At 37.1% G+C, this 25,341-nt stretch overlaps 1 protein-coding gene and 1 non-coding gene across 3 annotated transcripts; one reads left to right on the forward strand and one right to left on the reverse strand.

Annotated features, from left to right (window-relative positions):
• The first annotated feature begins 6,717 nt into the window (after window positions 1-6,717).
• LOC103704165 lies at window positions 6,718-16,328 on the forward strand. Of its 2 annotated transcripts, none has more exons than XM_008787353.4 (7): window positions 6,718-6,857; window positions 9,015-9,320; window positions 11,012-11,105; window positions 12,610-12,728; window positions 12,803-12,910; window positions 13,796-13,855; window positions 16,051-16,328. In XM_008787353.4, exons 2-7 carry the CDS (start codon window positions 9,015-9,017, stop codon window positions 16,102-16,104), a joined length of 741 nt encoding a protein of 246 aa, XP_008785575.1. In that variant the 5' UTR covers window positions 6,718-6,857; the 3' UTR covers window positions 16,105-16,328. The 2 variants fall into 2 exon arrangements, with proteins under 2 accessions (XP_008785575.1, XP_008785576.1); XM_008787354.4 differs by having other exon boundaries at window positions 16,054-16,328.
• Window positions 16,329-19,341: 3,013 nt separating this feature from the next.
• TRNAI-UAU lies at window positions 19,342-19,415 on the reverse strand. Its single transcript has one exon. It is a non-coding gene; the product is annotated as a tRNA-Ile (tRNA).
• Window positions 19,416-25,341: the final 5,926 nt, after the last annotated feature.

Below are 25,341 nucleotides of genomic sequence, written 5' to 3' on the forward strand. Positions count from 1 at the left end.
TTGATCCGAGACGTGATATGGCAAGTATTGCCTTCGTTATTGCTCAAATCAGCATGGCAGCAAGGCTTGAGTTATTAGGTTACTAAATATTCATCTGGCAGACTTGCACATTAAATCTTATGACCGAGTTAGGAGGGCCGTTCAAACTTTCATGAATAACTAAAAGGCTATGAATGTTAGTATAACTGCTACATGTAATCCTGGTAATCATCATTTATTAGATGCTAAATCTTTTACTTGGTGGTAAGTGAAGCTCAAGACCACTTATCACAAAAATAGCATACAAGTACACGTATACGTTAATGTATATAATTTTCTACAGTTTTAATTGGCATCAAAAAAAAATCCATAGTTTTAATAATTCTAGTTTTAGTACCTCTTTTAAGTAAAGAGTCAGAGTTAAATGAATCAAGATGTAAACCCCTGCTTCATGCGGATTAAATAAAGCGTTATTTCTCAATATCGCAAAAAAAATAGTTAATAGTTAAACATGCAAGCATAAGTAGTGGGAATCGTGCATCTCCAAGATATATTCGGCGAATAACCGATGTGGGACTAAACACATACCCACATGAGTCCTCACAATCTCATCCCTATTTAAGTCCTGACATTTTCGTCAGGTTAAGGATTAAGTTCATTCAAATCTAATCACAAATACCATGGTTGGCCTATGGTCAACCCCAATAGAACCGTGCTGCAGTGTTCTCTAGTCTACATAGGTTATAGGCCCACTCTAATACCGTTTGTAATAACTCAGGATCTTGCCCAAAATAACTAATTAGAAGGTATTATTTGTGTTTCTTAATTCTGTATAAGTAGTCAAAATCTATCTAGCAAATAATCAATATGAAACTAAACAGACATTCGTATGAGTCCTACGAATGTCTGCCGTCCTTCCCATTTGAGCCGGTGACGTTGCGCAGGGGAACGGATAGCGTGGCCCATGGAGCGGCCGCTGAGGGCTAGCAACATTGGTACGGGGATAAAGGGGAAGGCGAGGTGAGGGGTGGAAATAACTATTTTGTGCGGTGGGGAATGAGTGGGGTCCGGACGGTCGAGGGCGAGAGGAGAGAGAAGCACCATGCCACCAAGTCTCCCGCAGCGGTCTACTCTGATCATGCTACTACAATGCTTCCTCGCCGATCTCCAGCCAAATGAATTCCTAATCATCATGCCCTTCTTATATTCGAGTGATTAAGAATTTTGATAAAAACATTAGAGCCATGACTTTCTAGATTCGAAGGAATCAAAACATTAGAGCCATGATATAATTTATTTGACTTAAATATTTATATATTTTTAGCATAAAAACTAAAAATAGAAGAAGGATTAAAGGTAAAGGGAAGACTATACATGATCTTAGAATCGACATTTCAATATAACTATTAAACTTGTATTTATTGTTTTGTCCTGAGATGATATCATTGCTCGAAAAATATCATATTTTAAAAACTTTATTTTTGTATTTCTTATTTATTTTATTAGCTAAGATAAATTTAATTGTGGTCCCCACTGCCCACTTGGGTAACCGTAGATGGCTACCTAAAATAACAAAATTTTTTTGCATGAATATTCTTCTGAAAATTTAAATTTACATAAATACCCTTTTAAAATTTATATTTATTTTTGTCCTCTCATAAAATATTGTTTTGTATGAATGCCTCTAATATAACAGTTCTTCTAACACCGTTAATAAAAAGCATATTTATTTTAATTAAAAATAAAATAAATTTTTGAAACTATCTTTTTGTCTTCCATCGCCATCGTCTTATAAATATTTTTTTTTTTGCACATTTAACCATTAAAAATATTTTAGTCATTAATTTTAATTTGAAATCGTTAATTTTTTAACGACATTAGATGGCATGGGTACATATGCAAAAATAAGGATAAAAAAGATAGAATAAAAAAACAAGTGTTTTACGAGGATATATATGTAAATATTAATTTTGAAAAAATATTTATACAAAATTTGATATTTAGACGGCCCTAAAAAAAAACCCAAATAAGAATAAAACCCCATTCGGAATCTTACGCCAAAAGGATCATATTAATGGCTTTTTTTGAACTACCAGTTTTATCTGGCATTGTTTTTGTGGCTGCTGTAAAACTAGTAGACTGCTCTTGATTTATATTAAATGAAAAATATATGACACGCAATACACATGGAGAGACAAGAGCAGCGTAACAGAAGATTTGCAATAAGGCTAACATCTACACCTCTATCAGCATTTATTAAGAGTAGTTGACGATGTTGAGAGATTTTCCACATAAACACTAGTTGAACCAGCATAATAAAAATGAAAATTAATTCCTCACCCTTCCGATGACAGATCGAAAGTTGAATTCAGCTAGAATAGCTTAACTAAATTTTTCCGCACAACAAGTGTTAGCTTGCAGCCATCGCATGGTTGAAGATAGAAATGTCAGCGCGTGCTATGACTGTGATTAAGAGAGATGGAAGGCTAACTATTAAAAAAAAATAACAGAAGAAAAAGAAAAAAAAAAAGAACATGAGGCCATATAAATTTTAAAATATTGCAAGACCAAGCCTCATCCCTATCCAACGACATCTGGTGCGCGGAGTCATCTAGTAAAATTGCAAGTGCATACAGCAACAGCCAAATTAAAAACTTCAGATATTTAGGTGAGTTTTTCATATTAAAAAAAGTACGTACATACATACATACATACATACATACATACATACATACATACATACATATATATATATATACACACACACACACACATATATATATATATATATATATATATACACATATATATATATACACATATATATATACACACACACACACATATATATATATATATATATATATATATATATATATATATATATATATATATATATATATATATATATGCACATACATATATACATATGCAGTCAATGCAGATGACTCTCTCTGTAAAACATTTGAGAACAGATCAACAGATATTTTCATCTTGTTCCCACCTCTAACTCGCCTCTCTCTCTCATCTCAGAGACCAAGAGCGTGAGAATCCAAGTTATCTCGTTCAAATTAGATTGATACAAAGCTGAGACAAAGATATTGCTGATACAAACTATAATTGGGATGGACAGACCGATGTCTAACTCGGTGGCGACTAAACATGCCTAAAACCTTTACCAAGACAGGAAAAAACGCCTGCAAATTTTATAGGATTTCTGTGTCATCTTCTAGTGGTTAGATGTAGTAACAAGATAACAATGATATGACAAGGCGACAATCGACAACCAACCTAACTAATAGCCCGTTGGCCGTTTGACATTCGTCATCTGGAGAAGGAAAAAAGCACGAGCTCCTGGTTACACCTAACACTTTGAAATTAAGAAGTCCTGATCAAGGTCATGCAATTAACACGAAAAAAAAACATAAACAACGAGGACATATTCCAAATTTCTCGATTGGTCTGGAGTTTGGTGTTATTTATCTGCCATTACAGTAGAGGACCATGATATTTGAGAGACTCGATTAAAATAGTAATACTGGTAATCAGAGCAGGACCCACGGCATACGTCAGCACGTCGGACAATTGAAAACTTGGTGGCTTGTGGGAGATCATGGGTTCATGAACGCATTGCAGGGAAAAATGATCATACTGCACAGTTTATTCCAACAACCGGGATTGCAGGCTTGTAGTGGAGCTGCCTCTATACTGAAGCCCACCGACACTTAAGCATGTATTTTAAAAGAAAAAATCTTTACTGTTTTCCAAATCAATTCATCATATCTTTTTTATTAATCCTTTCAATCTTTATATTCACATATTGATCCTCACAATCCTATAACTCTTTCCATATATCTTTTGGGTTTAGTTAAGAAGGCCTAAACTGAATATACTTAGTTTAGTGTCTGATAATATTAAAAAACATGCTTAGTCTCTCCCAAAATCTCTCCAATGCTTATTCAACTCGCTATTCTTCCAAGCTGTAATGGCACTTATTTGGGCCCCCAACAACCTACCTATCTGCCATGTTTTGGCAGCAGGAAAGTAGATTTACGCAACTTGGAATGAGACTTTCGGGTAAATAAAGCATCCTAATATCAATTTACTAGTAGTTCTCATTCTACTAACTATTTTGGCCTTAAAAGGGAAAGAGGGAGAGGAAGGATGAGAGATGGTGGGGGACTTAGGTAGAATGGATAATGGGAGCAGTCTCAAGTATAAACTATATTCATTTTTAGTCAGATTTTGTACTAGACCTATTTTGATTTTTTTTTTTGTGCCAAACCCGGTCTATGATTACGGAGAGGGGTGACCTAATTCCCTTGTCTTGATTACTTTCAAGTTTTTTTTTTTTTCAAGTCTATGATTGAATTTTTATGTAAGGAACAAAAACCTAAGTTTTTTTTTTTTATAAAAAAAAACCATCATTTGTTTAAGGAATACCAGCATACACGTACAATACAGCATATTGCAAGAATTAATATACAAATTAAAAAAAAATAGAGGGATTATGAAAATATGGAAGATTATAGGGACTCATATCCCAGAAAATCCAAAAGAAGAGAGGTTTTGTTTGGTTGGGTGGTGGTGGTGGGTTGGGGGCCAGCAATGATAGCAGCAAGGAAGAGATTATAGGTCTTTGCCTGCTATATCATTTTAAGGCTTGGTGCTCTACTCTCCACTTAGGATGAATTGGTTGCTGCATATATGATAGTCCCGCAGCCCTACTCTTCTACTTGAAATTGTGTGATTGAACCCGACTATTGTTGCCAAGATATCTTTAATAATCGCAAGAGTGAAGGATGTGGATTCTTCCTCTCTAGCTTAGAACATACCCAACCAAGAGGTCCTTGGGGGAATAGCTGCCGAAGAAAGAAATATGATTTGGATGATCAGATTAGACTAGAAATGTGGAGCGAAATGGTTAAGATATGCATAAAAAAAACAATTACTATGCATCAGTACATATCCTAGGATGGTGGGGAGGAATGGAGTTTGAGAATCTTTCTTTCTTTTTTTAAAAAAAACTTAACAAAAAGACTGTAGGGATGTTAAATGCCCAATTCAAGTGCATACATGGGAGGTCCGAATGAATGATGTACATGAAAAAGGATGACCGAAAAGAACGATGAGAGAGTGAAAGAGCAGAGGGAGGAGAGAGAGAGAGAGCATAGCCCCTTTATGTCAAATCCTGCAAAATCATCGAGTCCCTCTGCACAAGCGTAGCTTTTCCTTCTCCACCACCTACTCATGGCGCGACACATACCTTCCAAAACCTCCCATCATTCATGAACTGGAGCGAAAAACAAAATGATTGACTATGAAGCTCCGCTTGTCTCTTTTTTAGGAGGCAGAGAGAGAGTAGATTTGTGATTCAGGACCACGAATACAAGTGCGTAGTAGCCGATGATCGACGGTATGTAAAGGCATCGCGCATGCAAAGCATGTATTAGGGGCTGATAATATTTACTTAGAAGATGGTTTAGCTATGATGATCGACTGGATTTAGAAATAATACAACAATGAGCACTTGCTGCTTTAGAACATGTATAGGATTTTGGAAAGACTTGACACTTTGCAGGTCACTCATATCTTTCGGAAAGTGAATAACGCCACCGACTGAGTTGCTTCCTTTACTGCACATCACTCGGAAGAGTTTTTTTGAGAGAGCCCTGAGGCTGTTCCTCCCACTCTTCATCAACTTCTTTTGTCGGATTATTCTAAGTGCACTCACACTTGTCTAGTATAAGTCGCTATTATATAACGCAGCATTGCTATTAGTCTCACCTGAGCTTCTTTTTTTTTTTTGTCCCCTTCCATGTTGATTTTAGCCAGTTCAAATTGGAGACTTGACACATGAAGTAAGTCCTTCTGAGTTTAATAGCAAATAATTTTATTTAGCCTGCATTTTTATTGAGCTTTGCATACTTACAGTTGACCTGTGTTCTATAAAATGGCCTCCAGTGGTCTTATTTCAGAAAAGTAGATGATCAAGAGCTTGGCCAGTAATTTATTCAGTTGCCCAAGAGCCGTTGTAAATCTCCATTATGACTGCTTGGATTGACTAACTTATTAGTTTGGTAAAGAAAGGGAACAGGGTGAAGAGCTTCATATACTTTGTATGATTTGCTGAGTGATATCAAGGAAAAGAAGGAATTGGCTCATTTTTGTACATTATCGTGCCTTCTAGTTTGTCTACCCTACTTTTGTTTCTCTCTCTACAACAGTGCTATCTGGAGGGACAGGTATAATCAAAAAGGCATATCTACTAAGATGATCAGGAGAATTTACACTTGCGAATTCCGGGTATTTTTTTTTTTTTTGATGTAATTAGGAATTCATGCTTCAACTGAAAATAGATATGTCCAGCTTGAATTGGATGAATGCTTGCAATTGTCTGTGCAAATGGTTTGGTCGGTCCAAATTTAAGACCCAAACACCAATCCGCTCAGCCTGATAAAACCAGTTCGACGTTCTCGATCCGGCCTTGGATTTAGACTGACCCGCACTCAATCCAAAACCAGAGACGCACTCCAACCGGACCGAACCGATCTCATGGGCGCCGATCCCTCCCATCCGCCACGAACAGGTGTCAAGAACTTGGCAATCGGGGCCGTTGTGGACGTTCTCTGAATGCGCTCCTGTGTAGTGTTCCCGCTCGACGATCATGAACCCAACGGCCCAGATCTTCTAGGACACGGGTAGAAAACCGAAGCCCGTTGTAGGGGTAATCCGGGTAAAAGCGCAGGGGCACTCGACGATTCAAAACGCAGAAAATTAGGCGACGGGAACGATTTCACCCCTCTCTTCTTCCCTCTCTCGGACGCTCTATTCTCTCGATCCCTTCGTCCATTCGAATCGCCCCGTCTTTCCTTTAGGTACGCACGCCCCCATTGCTCTCTCTCTCCATTCTTTCTTTTCTCTTTCCTTCTAATTTTCTTGGTTAATGGAATGGCCGGGCTAGGGTATATCAGTTTCTTCCAGCGATTCCTTTAATTTGAACGGAAGAAAGAATAATTCTGCTGCAAATTAACTCTGTTGCAATCATAGTCATTAAAAGTGAACACATCTTTGATGCCCAAGAGCCGATAAAATGAGGGTTTGTGTTTTAGGCGCGTCGAGTTCATTGAGGAGGAAGAATGAGTAATTACTATTGATAAGCAGTTTAACAAGATAAAGTCAACGACAATTTTCTGTCTTTAACTTTGTCGAACAGCTATGCTTTCTTTAGGAAGTGCAAAAGCAATTTGGAAAACTAGTCTTTGTATCTTTTCTGTGCTGAAATATTGTTTAACATCAGAAGAAATTCAGGGTATATGCATAAGTCAGAAATGTTCCAGGCCAAAACAAAGTTTTGTGAAATTTATTCCACAGCTGAGATTCTTGATTCCATGTGGTTAATTGTCCAATTCTAGTTCAATTTGTGACATTAACAAGACCTTTTCCCCCAAGAATACTGCATGATGATAATATCTTTTATCTAAACTTTAATGTGGCACTTCAGGCATGTCAGCAGGCTCGATTTTCAGTCCTTGCTAAAATAAGTTCGGACTCCCCTTTATTTAGCTCCCAAAATGCATATCCCCTCACAATAGATGGTCATGGGAACTACCGAACTCGGCTTATCTGCTTATCATATCATGGTACTGCTTAAAGCTCACAGTAGCCATATCCAAAGCTTGACACATGGGCACTGATATCGACATTCCATGGGTTTATCTAAGACTAAGTGTTATCCTTCTTTGTCGCCTCTACTTCTTCAAGGAGAATTTGAACATGGAGCAAACATGCAAGCATCTCTTCATATAGGGTAGTCCAGTCCTCTGTTCTTCCTCCACTCTTCTCGAAGCCTTCCACCATGATGGTTGTCCTTGGAGCATCTTGTTGCCAACTTTCTCTACCCCATTCACATCTAAGATGGGTCAAATCTAATTCTTATTCACCCTTGTGCAGTGATTTTGCCACATGTAGGATTGTAGTGGAACCAAATGATGGTGTTCACAAAGAGAAAAAGGGGTCAAAAAAATAAAAAATCTAACGTCCTATGAACACTCTAGACAATGTTTGCATGCAGTCACTTAAGCAAGTTACATGCATAATGCCCTTCCATCACATTGCTTGCCCTAAGAAGTGCCACTTCACATAAATGCTTGCCCTTTATGCATAGCAGTCCTTAAATTTAGAGGACTATCCTTGTGAACGCAAGGTCCAAGTCATAAGTTACTTCAACTACACCAAATGAAATAAGAAAATGTCTGCTCAGAGGGTCTCAACCCCCTCCCCCCTCTGCAACACACACAACCCATAACCCTAAACATGTAGGATGTAAAATCATTATGCAGCTAACTAGCTCAAGTAAAAGGAGGGTTAGGTGCATAAAGACTTCTATTTATTGGTGGATGCTTGAAGCTATGTTACAGATTTGTATGGCAGGTTTATCCTTATAACAACAAGTGGGTGTGGCATACACTATGCTTGCCTGACTTAGCAACGAAGAATGTGATTTTGAAACATGCAATATTGCTTGATATATATGTACACACACACATATGTATATGCGTATATGTGTATATATGTTATGTACATGTATATATGTATATATATGTGTATATGTATGTATGTATAGACATCCTCAATCTTGTTTTAGAGTCCACAAGACACCGTTTAAATGATGATATGTCGTATTGAGCTTTGGCAAGGAAATGCATTAAGTTGCAGGTGGGGGTTAATATTTTTAGTAGGAAATTGTGTGGTAACTACATCAAATACCTGTGGACTTCATAATTTACCTTGTAACTTGAATGCACTTAAAATTTCTATTCATTGGACTTAGGTATTGGATAGGCTTGTTATTTTATTTTCACAGAATGGTTAAAAGTTAATAAAGTTTTCTGTCTGAGCTGTACCAACACATCCTTCTCACCAGACATGCTGCTAAAAGATGATTGTTACTAATCTTGTAGTTTTGGAACATTTATTCATGTTATGATTTGATGACTGAATGATATTGTTATCAAAAACCTGATTGATTTCAGATGGGATCACCAGAAGAGGCCATAGAAATAAATATCTTGGAAAGACGCTTGTTGGCAGGTTCAACTTCAAATGAGTATTCTGATGCTGATGACGACACAATTCTCTATAGTGCATCTTTTGAAGAGATGGAAGATAACTATGTCAAATATCAAACAGCTCAGTGGATTCTATATTCCTTACTTCTGATGTTGGCATGGGGAATAGGGGTCTTCATGCTGCTTTACTTGCCAATACGAAGACGCATATTGCGGAAGGATTTTCAGTCTAGGAAGCTATATGTGACCACCAATGCTATTATTTACAAGGTAAAATCAAGAAATTGTTGGTTTTATTGTTTTTATTGTAATGCTCTATGACTACTTAATTGCTTAAAAGTGGAGTAACAGATGTTTATTATAATTACTACTCAGCTTTGCTTGAATATATGTTATATGACTTTGAGTTATTTCTTATAAGGAAACTATTTTTCTTTTCCTCCTTTTTCTTTTTGATGGGTAGAAAGAGTCCAAGTACTTCATGCAATTGCAAAAGATGACAATCTAGTATATTTATGTATGATAGACTTGGCTATTGGTGATATAATGCTATTGTCATAAGCTAGGTGAAATTTTTATGGCATAACATTTTAACTTTTCATTAGGTAGTGATTATTGAGGATGAGGTGGCGCATTGTCTTGCTGATTAAATTGGTTGTATGGGTAATTTCATGAACCTTTGGCCTTGCACATGCTTTTGGTACTTATTCTGGCACATGATCTCATTCCCGACCCCCTTTTGCATTTCTAATTCATGTATAGATAGATCCACAAAGGACATTGACGGTATCCCAAAGTGACATGATCTAGGATGGGAACTTGGAGTCTTCCAATTTCCAAGATGAGGTTGAGATCTGATACATGATCCACGTATCTCAGACCTATCTGTTCATTACCTAAGATGAAGGCCTAAACCAACCTAGATCTTCAGTTGAATAAATTTGGATATTTCCCCTTTTTAATTGGATCCATGCCATGCTAGATCTAAAAGGGTAATTATCCAATTATGGTCCTAGCAATTCAGGGTCCTGGAAGAGGCAAACTGGTGTTAGATCTAACCTCCTTTTTTTTGTGGGGGGAGGGGGGGTACGACGTGGCTGCTCCAGGATTCGAACTTGTGCCATTGTGCTTGTCAGTCCAAGCCTTTTACTATGGCACCAAGTAATGGCCTCTCAGGTCATGTTGGATCTCCACTCTAAAAACCTACTGGAACCTAATATAGAGCTTTTTGCCAATAGCAATGTGGATTGGGAAGGAACGAAGTTCAAAGAGGAAGAAGGGGGATAAGCAACAAAAAGGGATTCCATTGTCTTAAAAGAGTATTTTTTAGTATTCATGGTGAAATTCTTCTGAAGAACTAGAGATGTGGCTATAATAGTTGCAGAAGATGATCTGATTTTATGGAGGTATTAAAGACTTATCTTGTAGAATCCTACCCATTGTACTTTGATCTTGAGTTCCTTCAGGAGATTTTGCTTGCATGATTGAGGGTAAGACATGCAATGCCTCCAGTTCAGTTAAAGGGAAGGAGCTACTTTGCTGATTAATATATGTTGCAATGGCATGGTTGGATAGCTTCAAGCTTCTTCAAACAAGTTATTGGAGATGGAAAGGGAAACAGTTGGGCAAAGGGCACCATGTAGCTGGAAAAAACTTCTCTGGTGTTGTATCAGTTTCCGTCAGCTATCAACTGTGGTTTCCCCTTTTCTTTCTATATCTCCTTTATATAATATCTTGCTGTTGCATATAGAAATCAAGTCCAACTTGTAATATAAAGTTGCTGAAGTTCTAATCTCTATTTGTCTGTACTATGAAAAGTGTTGTACAATAGATCCAAGTAACATAAATGGCTTCACTCTTTGTTCATTAGCTCTAGACAAAAAATTCAAACTTTATTATGCTTTTTCTTAGATCTTGAATTTGTCTTCACTTGTTTATTCACTTATTTTATTTTGGTGCAGGTGACAAGACCACTATCTTTCCCTTGTTTTGGAGTTCTGAAGAAGGAGAAGCATGTACTTCTCCCTTCAGTTGCAGATATTGTAATTGAACAAGGTAAGGGAAGATCAAGAAATTGAAATGCATTGCATGAATATGCTATATGCGTAACATGTAGACATCTTTTTGTAATTTTCTGGCACCGGCTAAACTATCTTAGTTTTCATTCAGTGTTCCATAAAATCATTAGTTAGGATTGGTCCAACCCCACATAAAGGTATAGAGCAGTAAATTAATATGAAAAAGGAACATATTTTGATTTCAAGAAGGTTTTTGAGAGTTATTGTTGGATTGCAACTCTTCATAAAGGCACCAGCCTTGTGTATTTAAAACAAGAATAGAAAGAAAAGATGATATTGGGAGGCCAATGGAAAAAATTTTCCATCTGGCAAGTGAGAAGGTCATTTCTCAAAAATTTCTTAAGGTGTGCCGACATCTTTTCTGCTGCTAAGTAGTGCAATCAGGTCTCCTACATCTTGTAATATCATTTGTCTAAAGTTGTTTACCATGCATTTTGCATGTTTCTGTAAGCGCATTTTCCAGCTGCTTAACCTGTTGGCTGAAGCATGAATGCCCTGCTTTCCTACGGGAAGTGGGTGGGTGCTATTCTTTATGAGTGTGGAGTTGATTAACAAAAAAAGGGGAAAAAAGACTGATAGTTCTCGATTTTTACGTTTGGACTGTCTTCAACAACATGTTTCCAGCTTCTAGATGCAACAGTTGTTATTTACATCTCTCTCAGGCAAGCAACTTTGGTTTGAAATACAAATTTGAAATCCTAATTAAGCAGTGTAAAATAGGTCTTTTCAGTTAAGTCATGGATTTGGATTATACACCTTTTTGGGCCTAGCACTGAGACTGCTATGATTCAACAATCAGTAGTGTCCTGGACTCTACCACCGGTGTCCAAATGGGATTGAGGTAACATCAAAACAGCCCTTTGTTACATCGTTCCCGTAGAGTGCATATAGGACCATCAAGACCTTGCCTTCAAGGACACACATCGGCTAGTTGTACTCCATCTATTGCTCTTGTTTGGCCCTTTTTGCCTTTTATAGAGAATATTTACTCTCAATGAACAATTATTCTTCAGGAATATTAAATTGTTAATTTTCCCCTTTCCACTTTGCTAGTTTTTTTTTTCTAACTTTGGTTGGTATTAGGAGCATTTTTCTTGTTTTTTGTGTGAGAGATGCATGATAAACTACCCTGCTAACTTGTGAAAGTTTGAAACTATTACATTATCATATCATCAGCACATAATGGTTTCTTTAACCTTTTGAATGTTTAAGGTTTTTGTCTGCATGGAATACATCTTAAATGCCCCACAATTAGCATGTAGTGGTGCTCAATACGCCAAGTGGTTATTTAAGGCTGATTCATGCTGTGCGCAGTTGTGTTGTAGAAATAAAGATGAATTCATTTTACTGTGGATCAAAGAAACCAAAATGGTTTATACAAAACCGTTTTTTAATGAGAATCAAAGTTTTGATTCGAACATTTACAATGAGGGCTGAATCATCACCGTGATACTTGTCAACACACTGTTTTTTGTTACCAGGATATCTGCAGTCCTTTTTTGGGATATACTCTGTCAGAATTGAGAATGCAAGAGTAAGAAGGCCTGCAAGTGATGATGTTCAGATCCAAGGAATTGCTCATCCAAGGGCTTTCCGGAAGGTATTCCTTACTACATTTTTTTGCCTTTTGCCAGAATGTCATAGTTTTGATAACTCTACCCGTGCTTTGCACAGGCTGTTTTAACACATATTTCAAATATGAGGAGTGAAGGCTTCAGTCAGCAGGCTTCTGTAAATGATGATCCCCAATCTTTGGTTTCTGGTCCTCAACCTGGTACTTGGGTATGCCAAATTTTTCTTTCATGCTTACATCCCTTCACTATATATTTTACTTTTAAATCAATTTGTTGTGCAATAAAATATGTTACTATTGTTCCAAGCTTATCAATAAAATCAGCACTGAGCTTACATTGGCTAGCTGAACTTTTAGTATTAAGTCCTGCAATTACAAATTTATCACACTGATAATCTAAATGGCTGACTTTCAGTCATACCAATGGGTTTTTAAAAAAAATCCATGCTTGTCAACTTGGGAGCTCAGAAACCATTTTCTCAATTGAGCTTAATATTTGTCTCAATTTCTTCTTTGTAAAGTTCCAGCTGTTCACATGTCGTTATTGTGAAGAGTGTAAACATTTTTTGTATTACTCCCATCACTGGCAGCTGATGTCATCTTTTGGTCATGACTTCTTAGAAAATTTAACATTGTTTTGTAACACTTCAAAACCTAAAATGTATCATGATATGTCGATTGCTTCATTGGAAGAGATTTTCTTGTAAACCATGAATTTGCTTGCTAATTTTATCACAGTCTTAAGTACTTTATATAAAAGGCTTAATTCTGTTGAATTGTCCGATGTTTAGATTGCAGATATATATATATTGCAGAAATGTTATGAGTTTGTGAAAGTTCAAATTTTATTTTTTTATTCCATAATCACTGCTAGTTCCTGTCAGTGTCGGCCACCAAATGTTTTTAGCAAAGTTACTTTTTTAATATTACAAAGACTTTCAAATTTACAACAAAAATGCTTGTTTGCTAATTCATGCCATGTAAGTCGAACGAAGCTCCAAATTTCATTTTGTATGCCAACATGTTAAGTCTCATCATAATTGTCTTCGATTGCAAGCTCACTTGTACTCTATTTTCCTTGCCTTTACCTGCAGATGTCACCGTATGGAGATATGATATTGCATAAACTTGAGGAGGTTGAAAGTTCTATAAAGGTAATAAATCTTGAATTTACTCTTGATTATTTTGTACCCCCTTCCCCCCTGCCAGATTTTCTGGGAATTATAAAGTTCACCTCATTTGTTGATTTTTGATTGTCACTGAACTTGCAAAATCTCCCTGCCCTCCACTTTACATTTGCTTTTTAATGTGTTCTTCCAGCATGTAGGTTCTAACCATGGCTATAACATCTAACAGTCACATTCTTTTGCAACCAAAGTACACTTATTTTTTCACCATATAATGGTTTTCTCATCACTTTAAAGCAATCATTTAATATAAAACTGCATATTAAAGTGACATGCTGGCTCCTTGCGCATGGCAGCGCCGTATGTCTACTTGATTTCTGGAAGCTCCTGCATCCTAGATCTGTTAATGGTAGCTGCCAATGTTTTGGATGCCTGCAATTAGTGCCACTTTACATGGGGCAGCTAGGCCTGATGTGTATTTGATGCAGGCTGTAACTCTCGATAGGTGTGGCCCATCAGTACCTGCCTTTTACCTTGTACCTCCACTGCCACATGGGCAGTCTTTTCTTCTCCAGTATACCTTGTGTCATCACGTAAAATAGAGGTCATTTTTCTCTGACCCGTCTTCATCTCTAGCCTCACCCTCACATTGTGGTGAATTATTCATCCACCATAAGCTGATCAAATTAGGTCCATGTGACAAATGCTTTCTCCATTCATAAGATTCCCTGCTCTCTTAGCAACCTCCCTCAACCACCTTAGAGAGTGTCGGGCCCTGATGCGCACCATCAATTAATGATTGGGATCTTTTAAGTGTTACGTGTAAAATTGACAAAAAAACAGTTTTACGTAAGTACTGCTTATTGTGTCAATAACACCCACATATTCCAAAACTATGACTTGCCATTCCTGTGTTTACGGGGGCTGTGTTTCAAAAAGCAATCAAGATATAGGCATATGAGTTTTGATTGTTGGTTTAATTTCTTGATGTATCAATATCAAGGTATGTCAATTGTATAAGCCACCATTGGGGTTCATCAGCTGGACATTCCATGCATATGCATGCCAAGGTGCATCAATTTGGACTCGAGAAAAATATTGGAAAATGACAGCTTTCTATTTTTTGCTTCCAGCTATCTTATTCTGTTGTTTCAGGTCTTTATAGCAGGAGTTTTTGTTTCCTGTCTCTCTATAAAATTCCTTTCCATTCATTTTTATTGACTCCCCTATCCTTCCAATTCCCTCAACCAAAACACAATTCCTACTAAAGTCAAAACAAGAACTCCTCTCCAATATCAAAGACCTAAGGTTTGATGGGCATGAGGCTCACCTCTGCCACCACCTTTTCTCCAGGCCCCTCATATCTATTTTAGACTATGGCACAAATTTCTTCCATTAAAACCTGAATCTTCATGCCCAATAGCTTTCTCCTAGGACAAGATTGGTGCTTGAAGTTCCCGCATTTATTCATGGTCATAATAGTGGAGGCGGTTCACTGATGCTGGTCCTGCAGACTGCAGTGGTGTCAGCAACTTGGGTATGATGTAATCATGACAAATCAAGTTAACAACATAGTGAAATTTAGGAGGCATTAACTTTAAACATTGCACCCTGCAAGGTCAGGAAGCCGGAAATTGGTAATGCTGCAGATCAAAGAACTCCTTAGGCAGTGTACTGAAAAAAAAAGGAAAAAACTCCTTAGGCAGGGCCATGTTGACTTCAACCTGTGGCCATCAATTTATCTTATTGGCTCCTGGAGATAAGAAAAGATGAAAACATAAGAGCACGAAAGTATGTAATAGGAGTAAATAGGGCGTAGCATATATAATTGGGAAATAGGAAAGCAATGCCTTAGAAGGATATCTGCAGAATTGGGCAAACATTTGTCATATATGGTCATAAAAGGGGGGAGGGGGGGAGAGATTGTATTTTTCTTGTGAAATAAATTATACTGCTAATAGGGGAACCTCTGCATACCTAAAATCTTTTCTTTCCCTAAAGAATATTGTGGTTATTTGCCACCACTCAGATTTGAACCTGAGATCTCTCACTTGGAGAGATGGGTGCCAGCTACCTGCTGTTGGCCACACAAAAAAAAAATCTTATCAGGCTTAAGTTTCCTTATGACCTTAGCTGCTAATAGCTGAAAACAAGGTATTACTTATGCTTTTGATTTGTGTTGTAATTCCTCAATTAACAACATGTTGTCAATTATGCTGCAGAAGGTACATGCCTGGATTGAGAAGCAGGCTCGGAAAGCAGAACCTGTAGTTTGATAAGAGGGAACTCCATATATGCTATTGATCAAGGTTTTAGTTCATTAATTTGCATCTTTACGTGATTTTTCTTATATATGTATATGTACATTTATGTATGTATGCACGGTGGCTCCAACATTTTATGCATGGTTTGCAGATGAGCTTAGCTTTGCCCCATATTCTTTTCTACATTCGTGCAGCACCTATCATAGGTCCATAACCTCCAGCTTTCATTGCCTGGACCTTTTTTTGGTGTTTTTTCTTTTGATACTATCACTAGATTATGTCTGCCTAATCAGAACTTTCCATTTTCTGTTTGAAGTCTCGTAACATCCAACGTATCAGTGCATAATAGTCTTTGTCATATGTCTAATTCCTATTATTGATGATTTGGCTTTTTTCATTTTATCTCCTCCGACATGCAAGCCACTCTTTTGGCATGCATGGGCAGAAATTTAATTCCAGCATTCATTGTCTTCTTACCATCATTTTCCCTAATTCATGCTTACTGTTTGATTGAGTTATTGCATTAGAGAGCAAAAAATTACTGCTTAGAGATTGGTATATAATACACCACCCTAAGCCCAGCTTCTGATTTAGGTATCTGTAGATAGTTATTTGCAGTGCCAATAATAGTGTCATTTATATGGTTGAATTAGTTATTTTCAGAAACAAATTTCTGTTTGTGTGGGCTATCAATTCTACAGCTCATTTATCAAAAGTGCCTGAGCTTTCTGTTGTGAATAATATCTGAAAAAATGCTGATAATTTTGGCAAGAAAAATCTTTTCAACAAGCAAGTAGCTATATTTAGTTACACTCAAGTTGATTTCCACTTAGATCTGTTCAAGTCTATTTGGACGATAATGATCCTACATCAATGATTTGAGCCATTGGATGTGATCTAGCATCTCTAAATTATTTACATGTAAAAAAATCATATGATTTGGAGGCCTCTAGTTTATGCATCAAATGGTCACAAAAATTGGACAGTTTAAGTAAAATTAAATCATATATATTTTTTGATCAATTGATGTATAGGCTAAGAATTTTTAAATTACATAATTTTTGGTATATAAAAAGCTTAGTAGTAGATTATATCTAATAGCTCGGATCATCGATGTAAGACCTTCATTATCCAATATAAATCTGACTATATCTGTGTAGAGATCCACTAAGTGTAGCCAAATCCATCTCTCTCTCTCTCTCTCTCTCTCTCTCTCTCTCTCTCTCTCTCTCTATATATATATATATATATATATATATATATATATATATATATATATTGCTTTCTAATAATTTTAATTTAATCTAAGCTCCTGGTTTTGAGCCCTGAATAAGAAATAATTATACATTTTAATAATTTTAATTTAATCTAAGCTTAATTAGCGTAGCATTGGCTAACTAAAATAATCATTTACATGGATCTTAAAAAATGATGACAGCAATTTCCACTGTAGTTTGGACATAAGTCTTGTTTTGTAGAGGATATGTTTGTTACACTGAGGATTCAAGTTTAGCGCAAGTGAGATCCGCCCAAGCAAGTAGTATTTTTTCTCATCTTATCCGCATATGAGATTGTGGTTTCCCAAATAATTGGCTAGCCTTGTCTCAAAGATGATTGACTAGGCTCAACTTGGATCTGATATATGACTATGTTCCAGCGTTCCAAATCAGTAACAGATTTGATGGTACCTTCACCTCACGTAATGTTTTCCTTAACTTGTTGATGGAGCATCTTATGTTGCAATGAAAGCTAAATTAGAAATTTCCTCCCACAATTTGCAAATTGTCATCGAGTAAATTCTCAGGCCAACTGTCAATTTATGCAAATTAAAACCTTCCACGATGCGGAGTCTAGACAGCAGTAACGCATCTCAGGCTGATGATTTTGAAAAAATCTATTGACCTTGACATCAGAGTTGAAGGTCCCGAGATGAAACAGTGGCAAATAAAAGACTGCACATCTTCAATACATTTGGAGTAGAGCTGATCCTGAGCCCGATTTGAGCATAAAAAATGTCTAATTTTAAATAGACTTGGCCTGAAGAATTTTTAAAATGAATGTAGTTTAGGTCCGAAGAAGCCTGGCCCATTATTGATTAATTCTAATTTGGAGCTGTATGATGAGGTGCAAAACCAAAAAAAAAAAAAGCGTCAATAGGTGGTCCTAATGGGGCTTGCTTAAATTAAATTAAAATTATTAGAAAGAAACATATATTTTGGCCGGAGGATAGCGATAGAGCTGGGTTATGGAAAACATTGATTGCACCGAGCGCATGTAATGAGGGTATTTTTTTTTTTTTTGGTAAATAAGAGGAGGGGAGGGGGAGGGACCAGCCCACCCGCGTAGCAGCCCCATTACTGGGCTCCTCTTCCACTAGGGAATGTTCGATACAGATCGCAGGTTTCGCGTGCCTTTCCCGACCCGTGGGTTCACCGCCTCACGTGTGGGTACGCCATCTAGTGCCATCTTGATACAAGTGGAAGGAAAATATAACCGCTAACAAGCCAGCCGGGAGTGGGGCATCCGGTCCCCTAATTTAGTCGACACCCACGTGTTTCGAATCCGGGCAACTTGGGCGGAATTATCACCTTCTTACTACCAGGCTACTACCTTGGTGGCCCAGTAATGAGAGTATTAGAATGCTATCTCGATAAAGACTTGGGTCCTGCAACTTCCATTTATAGGACTCAAATGCATGATCTTCACATGCATATGAGGGTAATTGACAAAGAGAATGTATTCAATGACAATTTGTTGTTATATATGTATGTGGGAAGAAACTTCTGATTTAGCTTTTTTTACGACATAAGATGCTTGACTAACATGTTAATGAGAACATTGCGTAAGTGATTTGGAAGGGTTGAACATATTCACATACGAGATCCAAGTTGAGCCTGCTCAATTATTTGGGAGACCACATTTCTCATACATAGAAAAGTCGAGAAGAATTAACTATTTGCTTGGGTGGGATCTATGTTGGGTTGAACTCCACAGTATGAGAAAACACTGGGACCAACGTATCCTCTGGAGACTACAAATATGACTTTCATCCAAACTATAGCTTTAAATACTAGATAATTAAGATTACATTGAATTAAAATTATTGGAAACAAATATATATTTTGCTAATTAAGCTTAGATTAAGTTAATTTTTTTTGGTAGATATATTTAATTATTTCTAGATAAGCTTAGATTAAATCAAAAATATTAGGAAAAAATATGGTTATTGTTTACTTAAAAAATTTATTATGGTCCCGGCGGGGCTCGAACCCGCGACCTTCGGCTCATAAGACCAACGCTCTAACCAACTGAGCTACGGGACCAGATGTTTGAAAATGTAATAAAAACATATCAATAGCAAGATCGGCATGTTGTAAAACTTTTTTTTAATAGAACCTAGCTTCATTTGTTGTCAAAAATCCAACATGGGTCTCATCTTTCTTTTTCTATCGAAATTAGATGCCTATTATATGTGCCGCATGCATGGCGGCGCTTAAAAACATGCTGCATGGTCAAATCTAATTGTGCTCCCATTAGGACAAATCTTTGTCAGACTTTGCTTGTGCAACCAATTATTTTCCTATGCTCCTTTAAATATTTTAGGTTGTATGTTGTCATCTGCCCAGCTCTTTCTAATCTCATAGTGATTGTGAATTGTCATTGAAATCTCAAAACCTCTCCATAAGAGGCTAAAATAGTCTAATGTTATATGGACGTCCAAAAAGGTGTCAAAGAAGACAACAGGATGGGCTTTTAGGCACATGGTTCCGAACAATGAGGGCTATGTTTAGCAATATAATATATTTGGTTATCAATTCCTATGTATTATATGCTTGATGTGACATGTTTGGTAATTAACTAGATAGTGAAGGAAACAAGGCATCTTGATGCCCGCCCCCTAATCTCATTTCTCAAATTGTTGTGCTCAACGATTTGCTTTAATTGAGAAGTTAGAATGTACCAGTAGTTGCTCCAAAGGGATATTGTATTAAGCGCATGCAAATTTTTTTGGCATTCACAAGATATAATTTGAGCATATTCATCATCGGCTTTATGTCGAGATGATAGCTACACTATATTAGCATTGAGCATCTACTGTGCACATGCATACAAAGAGAGAAATAAATTATTTTTCTTTTCTTTAGTATTTTTAATTTAAATTAGAAAGTAGATGCAAATACAATTAGTTGCTGAATTTACAATATTTTTCTTGGATAAGAAGAAATAACCTAAGCCAAGATACGTATTGAAAATACCTACAACTACGTCATCTTTGGATGCTAATTTGAGGATGAGTATTAATACGAAGTTATTCGGTTAAAGTGGCAAACTCCATCCAAAAAGTGGTAGATAAATTTATTCAATCAAAAGCCGACAAAGATATTTATCGGTACATGATTATTTCAAAAAGAAGGTGAAACAATGTTAACCATCCAAAGCATGCTCTCTCTCCCTCTACCTCTACTTTCACCTTTGCTAAGAACTATGCAAACACCAACTGAATAAAATTTTATTTGCTAGAAAAACGAATGCCGATTGCTAAATATGTTCGAGGGACGGATAGCTATTCTGCATCCAAACATATTGATCAAGATGATATAATCTGGTTTAATTTTCTGCATGTTTTTAGCAACATTTTTAACCTGCTGAAATCAAAATAAAAAGCCTTTCCATTTCTCGGGAGGGATAATGAGAAGGGATGCTGCCAGAAAAGCCGTCAATGGTGTTTATCCTCACGGTTTCTTCACAGCCTTGAGTCAAAAGTTTGATCCCTCTCTTTTCCCTCCCTCCTTCCCTCGAAAGTCATTCCCGTCCCTTCGCGCTACCGAAGCGATAGAATTGATTTTGCTCGCGTGGCGCTATTCGGTGGCTCGCCGTTGAACGGCACATCGGCACGTGCCGAAAATAAGACACCATCCCGAAAAATGTTCGACCTTTTCGTGGTTATCGCCGAAAAATATTCGTCGGAGTTCCAAAGAGAGATAAATACTAGGAAATCAGCTTACGTCTCGACGTTGGAGTCCGGTGCTTCGCCGGCGTCTCTCATGCTTGGTTGGTCCGCGCCCTCCGCGGAGCCTTTTCCCTGGAAGCGGGGGTATTAATATTGGTGGTGGATGTGAAGGTTTGTCGAAGGCTGGTTACCTCCGGTCAGCCGAGCGGAGGTCGACATCACTATCGATGGAGAAAGCTAGGGAGGAGTGGCGGAAAAGATTGGGCACCAAGAGATCCTCTCAGCAGGGGAAGATAGAGTGGTTGGCCCGGCCACCGGCGGCTGCAGATGATCCCGGTTAGAGCCGGTCACCTGCTGGATTCTTCTGGCGATCGGAGATTCCTGTGCTTTCTCGGCCCAACACGTGCACAAGCCCAATCTCGCTATACTCTGCACGACTCCAGCTTTTATAGGGCTCCTCCACGGCCAACTGGACTGCCTTCTTCGCTGCACTGAACCATGTGCCTAAACCTCTCTATAGTTATTTATTTTCTGATTTTGTCGACCGCATTTATACCCATAAAATATAAACAATCATTGTACAAAATAAATAAATAAATAAAATAGTGCTCCTCCATGCGCTGACTTTTGAGTGAGAAGCTGTAATATCTCCGTTAAGATGCATGCTGATTCAGTGTTTAGATGCTGGAGGAGCCACATAGAGCAGTAGAGGAGACGTGTGATTTATGTTGCTTGTAGATTGACGCCATTATAATCACAGTGATATTTATGTATGTGACATATACCTCTTCCTATTAAATGTTCTTTTCTTATACTGTTTGTCTGAAATTTTGGAGCACTTGAGATATTGTCATATATATACTCAGAATGCATTACTATAATTGAAGTGGATCAGTAAAAGTCGTGTGAACATATTAGATGTATGGCGAAGTCGAGGTAAGGGCATCTGAATGAACCCATGCATTTGCTTATTTGGTGTCTAAAAGCTCCCTCGATCGATAAATGTGCTGGATTCTTGTTGGGGTTAAGTGGGCAAGTTGCCGTAAGGATGTGCCTAGAAATCTGCAGCATATAAGCCTCTCCGAGGTGTATTAAGTTCAATAATTTGCTTGATTTAGCTTAAATCAATTTCTATTTAATGTTTCGACTCCCGAGCCAGATGGTTGAATGGTCCCAAGTTTCTAATATGTCATTCCTTTCTTTATACTTGTTTTCTTTTTCTTTTTCATGAGGAATAATATTATCCCATGTACCCATCATTGTTTTGATGATTGAATTCTTGAATTCTTCTCATAACTGTATCTGAATATTATCTTCTTCTCCCAACAATTTTTGTTAATTTAATTATTTGAGAGGTCCTTTCACAAGATTTATTTGATGCAAAGTGCTCGTCGGCGTTGGTTTGACCAACTAATGGTTGAGTTGTGATATTGAAAAGTTCAACTCCAATACAGTAAAATGTCGACCAGGTATGGGATGAATTAAGCCATGTGACCATTTGTGAATCTTAAAGGCAAATGAAGATATAGCCAAGAGTCTTATGATGTAAGTATTCACATAAAATGTATGGAAGTAATTTATAAATTCAAATTATAGTTAAGATCATAACCAATTTTTATTTATACTGATTTGATTTGATGGAGGAGATTTTCTTCCGTTCAACTCGAATCTCTAAAAAAATATAAAAAAGATGAAAAAATTAACAAAAATAGGGTTTAGATCCTCTTTATCTTTGTTGATAATCAAAAAATTTTAGGTACATAGTCTCTAATTATAATAGTAATCCGTTTTTACACAATTCTAGTTAGATTTCTCTTTTAATTCGTATATGACTAGTTTTCCAAAAATAGGCATGATTAATAAAAATAAATATAAAAAAAAACTAAAATTTTATAAAAAGTAGATCTCAACTCCTATATCCACTTTTTTTTTCCTGTTGTTCTACCTAATTCTTTCTTGATTAAGTAATATGTCCACTCATATTTTTGTCGAAAAAATATTTCTATTTGACTAGTCCATTTGGAGCTGAAAATAATGAAATTTGGACTTGATCGCTAGTCGTGCGGTCCTTTAAAATGTGATGCCATATCATAGATCTCAAAAATTATCCGATTTTTCTTTAAAAAAAATTTATCTCAATCGAAGCATTGTATGAGTAAATGGTATTGTATGGTGGAAGAATGCATGCACCATCTAGAAAATAATCTCATGTTGATGCACATGGGTTGAGCAAGATGAAAGAGAAAGTAAATTATATTCTACACCGCGTTCATCAGTGTGACTGTGCACCATATTAACTAGGTCATCTCATTCCTTTGGGCCAACCGGGACGAGCGTATAATGAATGGGCCTACAAGAATAAGATGATCTGATTGGATTAGTTTATGGTCATATGGTGCATGTTGTGCAGGATATATGGGAGTTGCGAGATCCCTATGTACATCCCATCCACAATTTATATTTCATTACTGGTGTTAGTTTAGGGGGATCCGTCGCGTACCAATGTGGAAGCATGTCAAAGTCCGAGGTTTGTGACCTAGCCAAATCCTGAACAATAAATTATAGAGTCGTCCTTTCGAAAGAGATAAATTATAGAAGAGGCTCCGTTTTCACCCAGCCACAACATTTGCCCACACGACAGCGATTGCTCCTATAATGCAACTTACGTCCAACCAGAATGATTACTTCCTCCCTTGGATGACACATAAAATATATATCTTAGACTAGAGATAAAATAATTTGTACATGTTCTGTCGAATATTATACTAGTGGCAGTATATTCATTACAGCATATACATCACCGAGAATTACTTTCCTCAGCTCCTGTACCCCAATAAAGGACTTGGTCGTTTTCACTTTTCTCCTGCCCCAAGGCTTCATCTAATCTAGTGTTTTTTTTTCTGTGATGGTCCTGTGGGTAGTCCAACACGTGGAAAGGATACGATGGATACTGCCGTCATCCCATGGATTACTGTATCAGCCGACGGTCTGTGGTCAGCACAGCAGACAGCCTTCTGCCACAAAACTTGAAGAAATCTATTATCAAATGTGGCCCGAGATGTCAATATCATGGGACAGTGCGTCAACCACTGCAATGAATGAAATGGGTGAGGAAGTTTTGTTCCGTTCTAGCTAGTTATCTAAAAGAAAACATTAGTCAAGAAGAGGTCTCGGGAAGCTGGACGAACATCATTGGCTTGGTAATTGGTCACTGGTTTCTTGGTTTCAATCAGCAGGTTTTTTTCAACTTTCCTCCCTATATAGTTTTGGATGCGTGTCTCTGAATGGAGAAGGCTTTGAAATATTGCCCAGATATCCGTATGCGCAGGTCGAAGCCGGAGAAAACCAAGCATTGACTAAACCGAGGAGTGGTTGATGGTAGGGTGTAAAAGGTTTTTTTTTTTTTTTATATCAATTCAAAATAAGTTAAAAAAAGAAAAACGCTCAAGGTTGCTCCTCTAGTATTCTTTTGTTTCTATCAAGTGCTGACTTAATTGGTGTTCACGGGATAATCGAACCATGCTTGCTGGAACCTCATCTGACATATTATATCAATATTCGCTAAAAATACAATCAAACTTTTTTTTGCTTTCCTAATGCTTGATAAAGCTTTCTCTCCGTATCCAAGAGGACCAAGACATGCATGTAAGGTTCCTAGACTTGGCAGAAAATGCTAAATTGTAGAAAGATGTGATTCCCAACTTTCAAAAAGCATATCACAAATGGGGCTATGTTAGTTAAAAAAAAATCCAACACAAAAATATTACATATAATAGACTAATAGTCGACAACTCCATTATTGTTTCCTTTCCAAAATATGCCCGTCATCATCAATAAAAAATTAGAAAAGTCATAAACTTCACCTTCATTACTTCATGTATTTTCAATCAAAAAAATAGTTTAATATATATATTATTCTTGAAAGCAATAAATTATGATGAAGTGGGTGACAAGTGACGAACACTTGTTTTACAAAAGGAGCCAGCCTATTAATTTGACAATTACCTCGTCCATGCTTTCCATCTTTATAAACCATCGGCATGAGCTGATTCATCTAAATTCCTTGTCAAAATTGTTCTTGCCGAGGGCGAATGAATGATTGAAAGAATGGAGGGTCGAACAATATATACAAGTCCCGGAGAGAAAAAAATCTGCCACCCTTATATCATTCACGTGCATGCGGTCCCTTTCGCACACCATGCATCACAAATACGTCACTCCTCCTGGATACGTGTATCACGTCCATCTCTTGCCACGTGGCAGCCTAATGGCAGCACCAACAGTCGGATTAGAGCAGC

Source organism: Phoenix dactylifera, chromosome 3 (assembly GCF_009389715.1).
Source record: "Phoenix dactylifera cultivar Barhee BC4 chromosome 3, palm_55x_up_171113_PBpolish2nd_filt_p, whole genome shotgun sequence".
Lineage (NCBI taxonomy): Eukaryota > Viridiplantae > Streptophyta > Magnoliopsida > Arecales > Arecaceae > Phoenix > Phoenix dactylifera.